General features: G+C 47.8%; 1 protein-coding gene across 1 annotated transcript in view; it reads right to left on the reverse strand.

Annotated features, from left to right (window-relative positions):
* Positions 1 to 14,151, reverse strand: part of LOC121842883 (protein diaphanous homolog 3-like) — a 24,335-nt gene extending 10,184 nt beyond the window's left edge. The window contains exons 1-4 of the mRNA XM_042312676.1: positions 14,146 to 14,151; positions 10,749 to 10,793; positions 10,517 to 10,605; positions 6,152 to 6,256 (exon numbers count right to left, since the gene is read on the reverse strand). Of these exons, the coding sequence (XP_042168610.1) occupies positions 6,152 to 6,256; positions 10,517 to 10,605; positions 10,749 to 10,793; positions 14,146 to 14,151 (245 nt within the window). The remainder of the gene's footprint in view (positions 1 to 6,151; positions 6,257 to 10,516; positions 10,606 to 10,748; positions 10,794 to 14,145) is intronic.
* Positions 14,152 to 16,989: the final 2,838 nt, after the last annotated feature.

The raw sequence follows: 16,989 nt of genomic DNA on the forward strand, positions 1-16,989 counted from the left end.
TCATCTCCTCCTCCCCCCCCCCATCTCCTCCTCCTCCCCCCCATCTCCTCCCTCATCCCCATCTCCTCCCCTCCCCCTCCTCCTCCTCCTCCTCCCTCATCTCCTCCTCCTCCCTCATCTCCTCCTCCTCCTCCCCTCATCTCCTCCTCCTCCCTCATCTCCTCCTCCTCCCCCATCTCCTCCTCCTCCCTCATCTCCTCCTCCCCCCCATCTCCTCCTCCTGCCTGTTAATACAGCACTGCTCTCCTCCTCATCTCCTCCTCCTGCCTGTTAATACAGCACTGCTCTCCTCCTCTACACGCCTCTATAAAAACCCCTCAATGACATCGGGCCAACAAAGAGAATGCTCACTGTTTCATCTTCTGTCCTCCTCATCTGAAGAAGAAGAAGCTGTTCGTGCTGTTAGCTGCAGACTTTGATTTTAACTTCCCCTCTCAATATATCTCTCAATATCTCTCTCTCTCCTTTTTAAAGAGCTGTTTATGAGAGTCTCTCTCACAGCTGGATACTGGTTAAACCCGATCAAAACATGACTTTCTAATCTGAAGAATATGGAATGTATTATATTGCAATTTAATAAAAAAATGTTTTTTAAAAAACGACGATTAAAATGTCTTTCTAGGCGTCATTCCGCGTTCCGCTTCCCGCTGCGGAGAGAGACCGGGTCTGTTTCTAGTCCTGTAACGTTCCTGCTGCGGAGAGAGACCGGGTCTGTTACTAGTCCTGTAACGTTCCTGCTGCGGAGAGAGACCGGGTCTGTTACTAGTCCTGTAACGTTCCACTGCGGAGAGAGACCGGGTCTGTTTCTAGTCCTGTAACGTTCCACTGTGGAGAGAGACCGGGTCTGTTACTAGTCCTGTAACGTTCCTGCTGCGGAGAGAGACCGGGTCTGTTTCTAGTCCTGTAACGTTCCTGCTGCGGAGAGAGACCGGGTCTGTTACTAGTCCTGTAACGTTCCTGCTGCGGAGAGAGACCGGGTCTGTTTCTAGTCCTGTAACGTTCCTGCTGCGGAGAGAGACCGGGTCTGTTTCTAGTCCTGTAACGTTCCTGCTGCGGAGAGAGACCGGGTCTGTTTCTAGTCCTGTAACGCTGCGGAGAGAGACCGGGTCTGTTACTAGTCCTGTAACGTTCCTGCTGCGGAGAGAGACCGGGTCTGTTTCTAGTCCTGTAACGCTGCGGAGAGAGACCGGGTCTGTTACTAGTCCTGTAACGCTGCGGAGAGAGACCGGGTCTGTTACTAGTCCTGTAACGCTGCGGAGAGAGACCGGGTCTGTTACTAGTCCTGTAACGCTGCGGAGAGAGACCGGGTCTGTTTCTAGTCCTGTAACGTTCCTGCTGCGGAGAGAGACCGGGTCTGTTACTAGTCCTGTAACGCTGCGCGGAGAGAGACCGGGTCTGTTTCTAGTCCTGTAACGCTGCGGAGAGAGACCGGGTCTGTTACTAGTCCTGTAACGCTGCTGCGGAGAGAGACCGGGTCTGTTTCTAGTCCTGTAACGCTGCGGAGAGAGACCGGGTCTGTTACTAGTCCTGTAACGCTGCGGAGAGAGACCGGGTCTGTTTCTAGTCCTGTAACGCTGCGGAGAGAGACCGGGTCTGTTACTAGTCCTGTAACGCTGCGGAGAGAGACCGGGTCTGTTTCTAGTCCTGTAACGCTGCGGAGAGAGACCGGGTCTGTTACTAGTCCTGTAACGCTGCGGAGAGAGACCGGGTCTGTTACTAGTCCTGTAACGCTGCGGAGAGAGACCGGGTCTGTTACTAGTCCTGTAACGCTGCGGAGAGAGACCGGGTCTGTTACTAGTCCTGTAACGCTGCGGAGAGAGACCGGGTCTGTTACTAGTCCTGTAACGCTGCGGAGAGAGACCGGGTCTGTTTCTAGTCCTGTAACGCTGCGGAGAGAGACCGGGTCTGTTACTAGTCCTGTAACGCTGCGGAGAGAGACCGGGTCTGTTACTAGTCCTGTAACGCTGCGGAGAGAGACCGGGTCTGTTACTAGTCCTGTAACGCTGCGGAGAGAGACCGGGTCTGTTTCTAGTCCTGTAACGCTGCGGAGAGAGACCGGGTCTGTTACTAGTCCTGTAACGTTCCTGCTGCGGAGAGAGACCGGGTCTGTTACTAGTCCTGTAACGCTGCGGAGAGAGACCGGGTCTGTTACTAGTCCTGTAACGCTGCGGAGAGAGACCGGGTCTGTTACTAGTCCTGTAACGCTGCGGAGAGAGACCGGGTCTGTTTCTAGTCCTGTAACGCTGCGGAGAGAGACCGGGTCTGTTTCTAGTCCTGTAACGCTGCGGAGAGAGACCGGGTCTGTTACTAGTCCTGTAACGCTGCGGAGAGAGACCGGGTCTGTTACTAGTCCTGTAACGCTGCGGAGAGAGACCGGGTCTGTTACTAGTCCTGTAACGCTGCGGAGAGAGACCGGGTCTGTTACTAGTCCTGTAACGCTGCGGAGAGAGACCGGGTCTGTTACTAGTCCTGTAACGTCTGTTACTGCGGAGAGAGACCGGGTCTGTTACTAGTCCTGTAACGCTGCGGAGAGAGACCGGGTCTGTTACTAGTCCTGTAACGCTGCGGAGAGAGACCGGGTCTGTTACTAGTCCTGTAACGCTGCGGAGAGAGACCGGGTCTGTTACTAGTCCTGTAACGCTGCGGGAGAGAGACCGGGTCTGTTTACTAGTCCTGTAACGTTCCTGCTGCGGAGAGAGACCGGGTCTGTTTCTAGTCCTGTAACGTTCCTGCTGCGGAGAGAGACCGGGTCTGTTACTAGTCCTGTAACGTTCCTGCTGCGGAGAGAGACCGGGTCTGTTTCTAGTCCTGTAACGTTCCTGCTGCGGAGAGAGACCGGGTCTGTTACTAGTCCTGTAACGTTCCTGCTGCGGAGAGAGACCGGGTCTGTTACTAGTCCTGTAACGTTCCACTGCGGAGAGAGACCGGGTCTGTTACTAGTCCTGTAACGCTGCTTGAGAGAGACCGGGTCTGTTACTAGTCCTGTAACGCTGCGGAGAGAGACCGGGTCTGTTACTAGTCCTGTAACGTTCCCACTGCGGAGAGAGACCGGGTCTGTTACTAGTCCTGTAACGTCCCACTGCGGAGAGAGACCGGGTCTGTTACTAGTCCTGTAACGTTCCACTGCGGAGAGAGACCGGGTCTGTTACTAGTCCTGTAACGCTGCGGAGAGAGACCGGGTCTGTTTCTAGTCCTGTAACGCTGCGGAGAGAGACCGGGTCTGTTACTAGTCCTGTAACGTTCCTGCTGCGGAGAGAGACCGGGTCTGTTACTAGTCCTGTAACGTTCCTGCTGCGGAGAGAGACCGGGTCTGTTACTAGTCCTGTAACGTTCCTGCTGCGGAGAGAGACCGGGTCTGTTACTAGTCCTGTAACGTTCCTGCTGCGGAGAGAGACCGGGTCTGTTACTAGTCCTGTAACGTGATTCAGTTGGAAACATCTCTCTCTGAATCACCTCGAATGATGCATTCATGAAATGCATAAGAGGTTCAGATTTATCAATGTCATGTTGTAGATTATTATCTCTCTTTCTCTCCTCTCTCACTCCTACCTCTCCATGTCTCTCTCTCTCCTCTCTCACTCCTTCCTCTCCATGTCTCTCTGTCTCTCTCTCTCCTCTCTCACTCCTTCCTCTCCATGTCTCTCTCTCTCCTCTCTCACTCACTCCTTCCTCTCCATGTCTCTCTGTCTCTCTCTCTCTCCCTCTCACTCCTTCCTCTCCATGTCTCTGTCTCTCTCCTCTCTCACTCCTTCCTCTCCATGTCTCTGTCTCTTCTCCTCCTCTCACTCCTTCCTCTCCATGTCTCTCTCTCTCTCCTCTCTCACTCCTTCCTCTCCATGTCTCTCTCCTCTCTCTCTCCTCTCTCACTCCTTCCTCTCCATGTCTCTGTCTGTCTCTCTCTCCTCTCTCACTCCTTCCTCTCCATGTCTCTGTCTCTCTCTCTCTCCTCTCTCACTCCTTCCTCTCCATGTCTCTCTCTCTCTCTCTCCTCTCTCACTCCTTCCTCTCCATGTCTCTGTCTCTCTCTCTCTCCTCTCTCACTCCTTCCTCTCCATGTCTCTGTCTGTCTCTCTCTCCTCTCTCACTCCTTCCTCTCCATGTCTCTGTCTCTCTCTCTCCTCTCTCACTCCTTCCTCTCCATGTCTCTCTGTCTCTCTCTCTCCTCTCTCACTCCTTCCTCTCCATGTCTCTCTGTCTGTCTCTCTCCTCTCTCACTCCTTCCTCTCCATGTCTCTCTCTGTCTCTCTCACTCCTTCCTCTCCATGTCTCTCTTGATGTGGGCATGGGGCACTTTGTACCTTACATCTTACCAGACAGTAATAATCTACAGAACATTTTACCAGACAGTAATAATCTACAGAACATTTTACCAGACAGTAATAATCTACAGAACATCTTCCCAGACAGTAATAATCTACAGAACATCTTCCCAGACAGTAATAATCTACAGAACATCTTCCCAGACAGTAATAATCTACAGAACATCTTCCCAGACAGTAATAATCTACAGAACATCTTCCTAGACAGTAATAATCTACAGAACATCTTCCCAGACAGTAATAATCTACAGAACATCTTCCCAGACAGTAATAATCTACAGAACATCTTCCCAGACAGTAATAACCTACAGAACATTTTACCAGACAGTAATAATCTACAGAACATCTTCCTAGACAGTAATAATCTACAGAACATCTTCCCAGACAGTAATAATCTACAGAACATCTTCCCAGACAGTAATAATCTACAGAACATTTTACCAGACAGTAATAATCTACAGAACATCTTCCCAGACAGTAATAATCTACAGAACATCTTCCCAGACAGTAATAATCTACAGAACATCTTCCCAGACAGTAATAATCTACAGAACATTTTCCCAGACAGTAATAATCTACAGAACATCTACGTGGATGAAGGAACATTTTCCCAGACAGTAATAATCTACAGAACATTTTACCAGACAGTAATAATCTACAGAACATTTTACCAGACAGTAATAATCTACAGAACATCTACGTGGATGAAGGAACATTTTACCAGACAGTAATAATCTACAGAACATCTTCCCAGACAGTAATAATCTACAGAACATTTTACCAGACAGTAATAATCTACAGAACATCTTCCCAGACAGTAATAATCTACAGAACATTTTCCCAGACAGTAATAATCTACAGAACATTTTCCCAGACAGTAATAATCTACAGAACATCTTCCCAGACAGTAATAATCTACAGAACATTTTCCCAGACAGTAATAATCTACAGAACATTTTACCAGACAGTAATAATCTACAGAACATCTACGTGGATGAAGGAACATTTTACCAGACAGTAATAATCTACAGAACATCTACATGGATGAAGGAACATCTTCCCAGACAGTAATAATCTACAGAACATCTACATGGATGAAGGAACATCTTCCCAGACAGTAATAATCTACAGAACATCTACATGGATGAAGGAACATCTTCCCAGACAGTAATAATCTACAGAACATCTACGTGGATGAAGGAACATCTTCCCAGACAGTAATAATCTACAGAACATCTTACCAGACAGTAATAATCTACAGAACATCTACATGGATGAAGGAACATGTTACCAGACGAGACAGTAGTTTCTGAAGAAGCAGAAGGAGAGGAAGAGGAGGAGGAGGAGAAGGATGAAGAGGAGGAGGAGGATGTAGGTGTGTGCGGAGGAGGAGGAGGAAGAGGATGAGGAAGAGGAAGAGGAGCAGGATGTAGGTGTGTGCGGAGGAGGAGGAGGATGTAGGTGTGTGCGGAGGAGGAGGAAGAGGAGGATGTAGGTGTGTGCGGATAGAGGAGGAGGAGGAGGAGAAGGAGGAGGAGGAGGATGTAGGTGTGTGCGGAGGAGGATATAGGAGGATGGAGGAGGAGAGGAGGAGGAGGATGAGGTGATGTAGGATGGAGGAGGAGGATGTAGGTGTGTGCTGAGGAGGATGTAGGTGTGTGTGGAGGAGGAGGAGGAGGATGTAGGTGTGTGCGGAGGAGGAGGTGTGAGGAGGAGGATGTAGGTGTGTGTGGAGGAGGAGGATGTAGAGGTGTGAGGAGGAGGATGTAGGTGTGTGCGGAGGAGGAGGAGGAGGATGTAGGTGTGTGCGGATAGAGGCGGAGAGATCTTACCGGACAAAGTAGTCGTTCCGGATGAGCATTAGGTGTTGTAGGATGGAGAGGAAGTAGACCTCTGCTCGGTGTCCTTCACCATACTCTGAACCACGTTGAACACATCTCCCACATCAGTACAGACAGGGTTAAGGACTCCTCCGCATCAGTAATTATACATTATAAGAAAACTAAAGGAATTACATTGGGGAATTCATTCAATTAATTCAGAATTTACATGAGGGGGCTGAAACAGGAGGACATAGATATGGTATTGTAGAGACTATAGAGATATGGTATTGTAGAGATATGGTATTGTAGAGATATGGTATTGTAGAGATTATAGAGATATGGTATTGTAGAGATTATAGAGATATGGTATTGTAGAGACTATAGAGATATGGTATTGTAGAGATATGGTATTGTAGAGACTATAGAGATATGGTATTGTGGAGACTATAGAGATATGGTATTGTAGAGACTATAGAGATATGGTATTGTAGAGACTATAGAGATATGGTATTTGTAGAGATATGGTATTGTAGAGATTATAGAGATATGGTATTGTAGAGACTATAGAGATATGATATGGTATTGTAGAGATATGGTATTGTGGAGACTATAGAGATATGGTATTGTAGAGACTATAGAGATATGGTATTGTAGAGACTATAGAGATATGGTATTGTAGAGATATGGTATTGTAGAGATTATAGAGATATGGTATTGTAGAGATTATAGAGATATGGTATTGTAGAGATATGGTATTGTAGAGATTATAGAGATATGGTATTGTAGAGACTATAGAGATATGGTATTGTAGAGACTATAGAGATATGGTATTGTAGAGATATGGTATTGTAGAGATTATAGAGATATGGTATTGTAGAGATATGGTATTGTAGAGATTATAGAGATATGGTATTGTAGAGACTATAGAGATATGGTATTGTAGAGACTATAGAGATATGGTATTGTAGAGATATGGTATTGTAGAGATTATAGAGATATGGTATTGTAGAGATATGGTATTGTAGAGATTATAGAGATATGGTATTGTAGAGACTATAGAGATATGGTATTGTAGAGACTATAGAGATATGGTTTTGTAGAGACTATAGAGATATGGTATTGTAGAGACTATAGAGATGTGGTATTGTAGAGACTATAGAGATATGGTATTGTAGAGACTATAGAGATATGGTATTGTAGAGATATGGTATTGTAGAGATTATAGAGATATGGTATTGTAGCGACTATAGAGATATGGTATTGTAGAGACTATAGAGATATGGTATTGTAGAGACTATAGAGATGTGGTATTGTAGAGACTATAAAGATATGGTATTGTAGAGATATGGTATTGTAGAGATATGGTATTGTAGAGACTATAGAGATATGGTATTGTAGAGACTATAGAGATTTGGTATTGTAGAGACTATAGAGATATGGTATTGTAGAGACTATAGAGATTTGGTATTGTAGAGACTATAGAGATATGGTATTGTAGAGACTATAGAGATATGGTATTGTAGAGACTATAGAGATATGGTATTGTAGAGATATGGTATTGTAGAGATTATAGAGATATGTTATTGTAGAGATTATAGAGATATGGTATTGTAGAGACTATAGAGATATGGTATTGTAGAGATATGGTATTGTAGAGACTATAGAGATATGGTATTGTAGAGATATGGTATTGTAGAGATTATAGAGATTTGGTATTGTAGAGACTATAGAGATTTGGTATTGTAGAGACTATAGAGATATGGTATTGTAGAGATTATAGAGATATGGTATTGTAGAGATATGGTATTGTAGAGACTATAGATATATGGTATTGTAGAGACAATAGAGATATGGTATTGTAGAGATATGGTATTGTAGAGATATGGTATTGTAGAGATATAGAGATATGGTATTGTAGAGATATGGTATTGTAGAGATATGGTATTGTAGAGACTATAGATATATGGTATTGTAGAGACAATAGAGATATGGTATTGTAGAGATATGGTATTGTAGAGATATGGTATTGTAGAGACTATAGAGATATGGTATTGTAGAGATATGGTATTGTAGAGACTATAGAGATATGGTATTGTAGAGATATGGTATTGTAGAGACTATAGAGATATGGTATTGTAGAGATATGGTATTGTAGAGACTGTAGAGATATGGTATTGTAGAGACTATAGAGATATGGTATTGTAGAGATTTGGTATTGTAGAGACTATAGAGATATGGTATTGAAGAGATATGGTATTGTAGAGACTGTAGAGATATGGTATTGAAGAGATTTGGTATTGTAGAGACTGTAGAGATTTGGTATTGTAGAGACTATAGAGATTTGGTATTGTAGAGACTATAGAGATGTGGTATTGTAGAGACTATAGAGATGTGGTATTGTAGAGACTGTAGAGATATGGTATTGTGGAGACTATAGAGTTATGGTATTGTAGAGATATGGTATTGTAGAGACTATAGAGATTTGGTATTGTAGAGATTATAGAGATATGGTATTGTGGAGACTATAGAGATATGGTATTGTAGAGATTATAGAGATATGGTATTGTAGAGACTATAGGGATATGGTATTGTAGAGACTATAGAGATTTGGTATTGTAGAGATTATAGAGATATGGTATTGTGGAGACTATAGAGATATGGTATTGTAGAGATTATAGAGATATGGTATTGTAGAGACTATAGAGATATGGTATTGTAGAGATTATAGAGATATGGTATTGTAGAGACTATAGAGATTTGGTATTGTAGAGACTATAGAGATATGGTATTGTAGAGATATGAAATTGTAGAGACTATAGATATATGGTATTGTAGAGACTATAGAGATTTGGTATTGTAGAGACTATAGAGATATGGTATTATAGAGATATGGTATTGTAGAGACTAAAGAGATATGGTATTGTAGAGACTATAGAGATATGGTATTGTAGAGATATGGTATTGTAGAGACTATAGAGATGTGGTATTGTAGAGATATAGAGATATGGTATTGTAGAGATATGGTATTGTAGAGACTATAGAGATATGGTATTGTAGAGATATGGTATTGTAGAGACTATAGAGATATGGTATTATAGGGACTATAGAGATATGGTATTGTGGAGACTAGAGATTTAGTATTGTAGAGATATGGTATTGTAGAGACTATAGAGATTTGGTATTGTAGAGACTATAGAGATTTGGTATTGTAGAGACTATAGATGCATGGTATTGTAGAGATTATAGAGATATGGTATTGTAGAGATATGGTATTGTGGAGACTATAGAGATATGGTATTGTAGAGACTATAGAGATATGGTATTGTAGAGACTATAGAGATATGGTATTGTAGAGATGAACGAGGAGAACAGCTATTGTATGAGGGGTAGGTACTCTCTATTGTATGAGGGGTAGGTACTCTCTATTGTATGAGGGGTAGGTACTCTCTACTGTATGAGGGTTAGGTACTCTCTATTGTATGAGGGGTAGGCACTATCTCTATTGTATGAGGGGTAGGTACTATCTCTATTGTATGAGGGGTAGGTACTATCTCTATTGTATGAGGGGGTAGGTACTATCTCTATTGTATGAGGGGTAGGTACTATCTCTATTGTATGAGGGGTAGGTACTCTCTACTGTATGAGGGGTAGGTACTCTCTATTGTATGAGGGGCAGGTACTATCTCTATTGTATGAGGGGTAGGTACTCTCTATTGTATGAGGGGTAGGTACTATCTCTATTGTATGAGGGGTAGGTACTATCTCTACTGTATGAGGGGTAGGTACTATCTATTGTATGAGGGGTAGGTACTATCTATTGTATGAGGGGTAGGTACTATCTATTGTATGAGGGGTAGGTACTATCTATTGTATGAGGGGTAGGTACTATCTCTACTGTATGAGGGGTAGGTACTATCTCTACTGTATGAGGGGTAGGTACTATGTCTACTGTATGAGGGGTAGGTACTATCTCTATTGTATGAGGGGTAGGTACTATCTCTATATTGTATTAGTACTCTCTCTTGGCCCTGTATTAATGTCAGAGTACCTTCCATAAGAGGGTGAACAGTATCAGCTCTAGTACCTGAATGTATAATGGATGAGAGACTGAAGGAGGAGAGGCAACGTGGGATCAACAACACAGTGCAGTATGTTAAAGACTGTGTGTGTGTGTGTGTGTGTCTGTGTGCGTGCGTGTGTGTGTGCGTGCGTGTGTGTGTGTGCGTGTGTGCGTGCGTGTGTCTGTGCGCGTGTCTGTGCGCGTGTCTATGCGTGCGTGTCTGTCTGCGCGTGTCTGTGCGCGTGTCTGTGCGTGCGTGCGTCTGTGCGTGCGTGTCTGTGTGTGTGTGTGTGTGTGTGTGTGTGTGTGTGTACAGTAGATGAGGATATTCCAGTTCACTCTTGATGTCCTCCAGCCGGTGACTGAGCTCCATCAGATCCTCTTCCCTGTGCTCCTCAAACACCTATTGGGAAACAGACACGTAGATACATAGAAACGCACATCGAATACGAGACGGCTTTTAAACCCCCGTTTCTACATCCACGTCTTCAACTGTTACTTTCTGTCTGTAGATATTGGTTTAACAATAACATTCAATTCATTCACCTTGAGCTGAATGTCCAGGGCATCGTTCCTGATCGTTGTCAGATGCTGCAGGAAAGAGAGAGGAAGAGAGAGGGAGGGATGAGGTGAGGAATAGAGAGGAGGAGGAGGGGGGCAGAAGGGGAAGAGAGAGGGAGGGATGAGGTGAGGAATAGAGAGGAGGGGGCAGAAGGGGAAGAGAGAGGGAGGGATGAGGTGAGGAATAGAGAGGAGGAGGAGGGGGGCAGAAGGGGAAGAGAGAGAGGGAGGGATGAGGTGAGGAATAGAGAGGAGGAGGAGGGGGGCAGAAGGGGAAGAGAGAGAGGAGGAGGGGGGCAGAAGGGGAAGAAGAGAGGGAGGGATGAGGTGAGGAATAGAGAGGAGGAGGAGGGGGAGGGGGGCAGAAGGGGAAGAGAGAGAGGGAGGGATGAGGTGAGGAATAGAGAGGAGGAGGAGGGGGGGCAGAAGGGGAAGAGAGAGAGGGAGGGATGAGGTGAGGAATAGAGAGGAGGAGGAGGGGGGGCAGAAGGGGAAGAGAGAGAGGGAGGGATGAGGTGAGGAATAGAGAGGAGGAGGAGGGGGCAGAAGGGGAAAGAGAGAGGGAGGGATGAGGTGAGAATAGAGAGGAGGAGGGGGCAGAAGGGGAAGAGAGAGGGAGGGATGAGGTGAGAATAGAGAGGAGGAGGAGGGGGGCAGAAGGGGAAGAGAGAGGGAGGGATGAGGTGAGGAATAGAGAGGAGGAGGAGGGGGGGCAGAAGGGGAAAGAGAGAGGGAGGGATGAGGTGAGAATAGAGAGGAGGAGGAGGGGGGCAGAAGGGGAAAGAGAGAGGGAGGGATGAGGTGAGGAATAGAGGAGGAGGAGGAGGGGGCAGAAGGGAAGAGAGAGGGAGGGATGAGGTGAGGAATAGAGAGGAGGAGGAGGGGGGCAGAAGGGGAAGAGGAGAGGGAGGGATGAGGTGAGGAATAGAGAGAGAGGAGGGGGGCAGAAGGGGAAGAGAGAGGGAGGGATGAGGTGAGGAATAGAGAGGAGGAGGAGGGGGGGGCAGAAGGGGAAGAGAGAGAGGGAGGGATGAGGTGAGGAATAGAGAGGAGGAGGAGGAGGGGGCAGAAGGGAAAGAGAGAGAGGGAGGGATGGAAAAGTCAGATTGAGAGAGGGGGAGGAAAAGAGATGAGGAAGAAGGAGCAGGAGGACAGGAAAGAGAGGAGAGAGAATAGGAGAGATGAGGAGGAGAGAGAATAGGAGAGATGAGGAGGAGAGAGAATAGGAGAGATGAGGACAGAAAGAGAGGAGAGAGAATAGGAGAGATGAGGAGGACAGGAAGAGAGAGGAGAGGAAGAAAGAGAGGAGGAGAGAATAGAGAGAGGAGAGGAGAGAGAGGAAGGACAGAAGGAGGAAGGACAGAAGGAGGAGGAGGAAGGACAGAAGGAGGAAGGACAGAAGGAGAAGGAAGGACAGAAGGATGAGGATGGACAGAAGGAGGAAGGAGGAGGAGGAAGGACAGAAGGAGGAAGGAGGAGAAGGAGGAAGACAGAAGGAGGGGGAGGAAGAGGAAGGACAGAAGGAGGAGGAAGGAAGAACAGGAAGACAGGAAGGACAGAAGGAGGAAGGACAGAAGGAGGAGGAGGAAGAGGAAGGAGGAAGGACAGAAGGAGGAGGAGGAAGAGGAAGGAGGTAGGACAGAAGGAGGAGGAGGAGGAAGGACAGAAAGAGGAAGGAGGAGGAGGAAGGACAGAAGGAGGAAGGAGGAGGAGGAGGAGGAAGGACAGAAGGAGGAGGAGGAGGAAGGACAGAAGGAGGAGGAGGAAGGACAGAAGGAGGAAGAAGGAAGGAGGACGAAGGGACAGAAGGAAGGAAGGAGGAGGAAGGACAGAAGGATGAGGAGGAAGGACAGAAGGAGGAAGGGGGAGGAGGAATGACAGAAGGAGGAGGGAGGACAGAAGGAGGAGGAGGAGGAGGGAGGAGGAGGAGGAAGGAGGAGGAGGAGGAAGGACAGAAGGAGGAGGAGGAGGAAGGACAGAAGGAGGCAAAATTAATAATGTAATTAGATATCCATTGTAAAACAGCCTCTTCAGCTCATTACCTCCTCTAGACCCCTAAAACCACAGACAGAACATTACCCTCCCCTAGTCCCCCTAAAACACCAGACAGAACATTACCCTCCATCTCGACCCCCTAAAACACCAGACAGAACATTACCCTCCTCTAGACCCCTAAAACACCAGACAGAACATTACCCTCCTCTAGACCCCCTAAAACACCAGACAGAACATTACCCTCATCTAGACCCCTAAAACCACAGACAGAACATTACCCTCCTCTAGACCCCTAAAACACCAGACAGAACATTACCCTCCTCTAGACCCTAAAACACCAGACAGAACATTACCCTCCTCTAGACCCCTAAAACACCAGACAGAACATTACCCTCCTCTAGACCCCTAAAACCATAGACAGAACATTACCCTCCTCTAGACCCCTAAAACACCAGACAGAACATTACCCTCCTCTAGACCCCTAAAACACCAGACAGAACATTACCCTCCTCTAGACCCCCTAAAACACCAGACAGCAGGGTATGAGTCCCAAAATGGCACCCTGTTAATTTTAGTGCACTAGTTTTAACCAGGGCACATAGGATCTGTGGAATAAAGTGGTAAACTATGTAGGGAGCCGTTTGGGATGCAGGCAGCGCTGCGGTGGCTGATGGCTGCTGCCACTGCCGTTGTTTGTTTGCCTGGTGTGTGTGCTGTGTGTGTGTGTGTGTGTGTGTGTGTGTGTGTGTGTGTGTGTGTGTGTGTTGTGTGTGTGTGTGTGTGTGTCTGTGTGTGTGTCTGTGTCTGTGTGTGTGTCTGTGTCTGTGTCTGTGTGTGTGTGTGTGTGTGTGTGTGTGTCTGTTGTGTCTGTGTGTGTTGTGTGTGTAAATGTGTGTGTCTGTGTGTGTGTGTGTGTGTGTGTCGTGTGTGTGTCTGTGTGTGTGTGTGTGTCTGTGTGTGTGTCTGTGTGTGTGTGTGTGTGTGTCTGTGTGTCTGTGTGTGTGTGTGTGCTGTGTTGTCTGTGTGTGTGTGTTTTGTGATTGTGGTGTGTCTGTGTGTGTGTGTCTTGGTGTGTGTGTGTGTGTGTTCCTTGCTTCTGGCGTTGTTGATAGAAGGTAAATGTTCAGGGCGGCGGTGGAGAGAGAGAGAGCCGGGGCGGGGACAGACAACACAACCAACCGCCTCGTAGCGCCGCTCCCGATTGGCTGGCTGGCGAACAGAGACGTGCGACCTCTCCAGCGTTCAACAATATTTCACTCAAGTGGACAACTAATTTAAATATGAATGTGTACATGGCCTACAGTCATACGGCTGGGGCCGGGCGGGCAACGATGCTCAGCTTACAGTCATACGGCTGGGGCCGGGCGGGCAACGATGCTCAGCTTACAGTCATACGGACGGGGCCGGGCGGGCAACGATGCTCAGCTTACAGTCATACGGCTGGGGCCGGGCGGGCAACGATGCTCAGCTTACAGTCATACGGACGGGGCCGGGCGGGCAACGATGCTCAGCTTACAGTCATACGGCTGGGGCCGGGCGGGCAACGATGCTCAGCTTACAGTCATACGGACGGGGCCGGGCGGGCAACGATGCTCAGCTTACAGTCATACGGCTGGGGCCGGGCGGGCAACGATGCTCAGCTTACAGTCATACGGACGGGGCCGGGCGGGCAACGATGCTCAGCCTACAGTCATACGGACGGGGCCGGGCGGGCAACGATGCTCAGCCTACAGTCATACGGACGGGGCCGGGCGGGCAACGATGCTCAGCCTACAGTCATACGGACGGGGCCGGGCGGGCAACGATGCTCAGCCTACAGTCATACGGACGGGGCCGGGCGGGCAACGATGCTCAGCTTACAGTCATACGGACTGGGGCCGGGCGGGCAACGATGCTCAGCCTACAGTCATACGGACGGGGCCGGGCGGGCAACGATGCTCAGCTTACAGCCATACGGACGGGGCCGGGCGGGCAACGATGCTCAGCCTACAGTCATACGGACGGGGCCGGGCGGGCAACGATGCTCAGCCTACAGTCATACGGACGGGGCCGGGCGGGCAACGATGCTCAGCTTACAGCCATACGGCTGGGGCCGGGCGGGCAACGATGCTCAGCCTACAGTCATACGGACGGGGCCGGGCGGGCAACGATGCTCAGCTTACAGTCATACGGACGGGGCCGGGCGGGCAACAATGCTCAGCCTACAGTCATACGGCTGGGGCCGGGCGGGCAACGATGCTCAGCTTACAGTCATACGGACGGGGCCGGGCGGGCAACGATGCTCAGCCTACAGTCATACGGCTGGGGCCAGGCGGGCAACGATGCTCAGCCTACAGTCATACGGCTGGGGCCGGGCGGGCAACGATGCTCAGCTTACCGGTAAAATCTCTCTGAGGCCGGAGCGAATGAACTCATTCCCTGATGTGAAGCCTGAAGTCCAGCTCGTCTGGAGACGTCACCAGAGCATTGATGAGCTGCATGCAGGCCACCTAGAATAAACACAGAGATAACATTCAGACTGGGAGATGGAGGGAGGAAGGAGGGGAGAGGGGGAGGGAGGGGGGGCTGCATTGATGAGCTGCATGCAGGCCACCTAGAATTAAACACAGAGATAACATTCAGACTGGGAGATGGAGGGAGGGAAGGAGATGGGGGACAGATGGGAGGGAGGGGGTCAGTGAGGGGGTCAGTGGGTGAGGGAGGGAGAGATGGGAGGGAGAAATGGGAGGGGGGGTCGGTCAGTGAGGGAGGAGACATGTGTGTGTGTGTGTGTGTGTGTGTGTGTGTGTGTGTGTGTGTGTGTGTGTGTGTGTGTCCAGCAGAAGTCATGTTGGGTGAATGGAGTGAGTTCTCTCCTAAAGGAAACCAGGACACCAGAACTAACACATCTCTATTTTACTGTCGTCACAAACTCTTGAGTTCACAACAGCACACACAACCTCCCTTCCTGCACAAAGACGTGTGTGTGACAGTCATTTTGAGGCAGAGCTCAGTCTGTTGGAAGACGTTGCGTCCCCTCTTCCTCTCCCATGTGAGATGGGTTATCATGAGGAAACCTGGACAGACAGGATCCAGTCCACTGGTCAGGAAAACACATTACAATCAATTATTGATCCTCTACCACTGATGCATTGGTGTGTGAAGTATGAAATAAGGACGTGGTGAGGTGAAGGGGAGTGAGAGAGAGACAGAGACACAGGCAGAGAGAGAGAGAGAGACAGAGACAGAGAGAGATAGAGACATAGAGAGAGAGAGAGAGAGACATAGAGAGAGAGAGAGACAGAGAGACACAGGCAGAGAGAGAGAGAGAGACAGAGAGAGAGAGAGAGAGAGAGAGAGTGTGTGAGTGTGTGTGTGTGTGTGTGTGTGTGTGTGTGTGCGTGTGCGTGTGTGAGCGTGTGTGCATGATGAGAGGATGGAGACAGAGTGGTCTCTAGTTGATTGTCGTCGTGGTAAAACAGTCATTGCAGCACCGCAGTCAGAGAAGGGCACTTATTTGACGAGCGACTGGCATCATACAGCGACATCAATAGTGATTGTGTTTTCACTCAGGGAAGGATGGATCCACTGTCTAATATATCACAGGGGAGTCATTTACACAGAGGGAACAGAGACACACCTTGGGATTAGATGGGACTAAGTAGAGAACAGATGGGACTAAGTAGAGAACAGACAGGGATTAGATGGGACTAAGTAGAGAACAGATGGGACTAAGTAGAGAACAGACAGGGATTAGATGGGACTAAGTAGAGAACAGATGGGACTAGGTAGAGAACAGACAGGGATTAGAGACTAAGTAGAGATTAGATGGGACTAAGTAGAGAACAGACAGGGATTAGATGGGACTAAGTAGAGAACAGATGGGACAGGGAGAACAGACAGGGATTAGATGGGACTAAGTAGAGAACAGACAGGGATTAGATGGGACTAAGTAGAGAACAGATGGGACTAGGTAGAGAACAGACAGGGATTAGATGGGACTAAGTAGAGAACAGATGGGACTAGGTAGAGAACAGACAGGATTAGATGGGACTAAGTAGAGAACAGATGGGACTAGGTAGAGAACAGACAGGGATTAGATGGGACTAAGTAGAGAACAGATGGGACTAGGTAGAGAACAGACAGGGATTATTAGATGGGACTAAGTAGAGAACAGACAGGGATTAGATGGGACTAAGTAGAGAACAGATGGGACTAAGTAGAGAGAACAGATGGGACTAGGTAGAGAACA

Source organism: Oncorhynchus tshawytscha, unplaced genomic scaffold (genome assembly GCF_018296145.1).
Source record: "Oncorhynchus tshawytscha isolate Ot180627B unplaced genomic scaffold, Otsh_v2.0 Un_contig_15824_pilon_pilon, whole genome shotgun sequence".
NCBI lineage: Eukaryota > Metazoa > Chordata > Actinopteri > Salmoniformes > Salmonidae > Oncorhynchus > Oncorhynchus tshawytscha.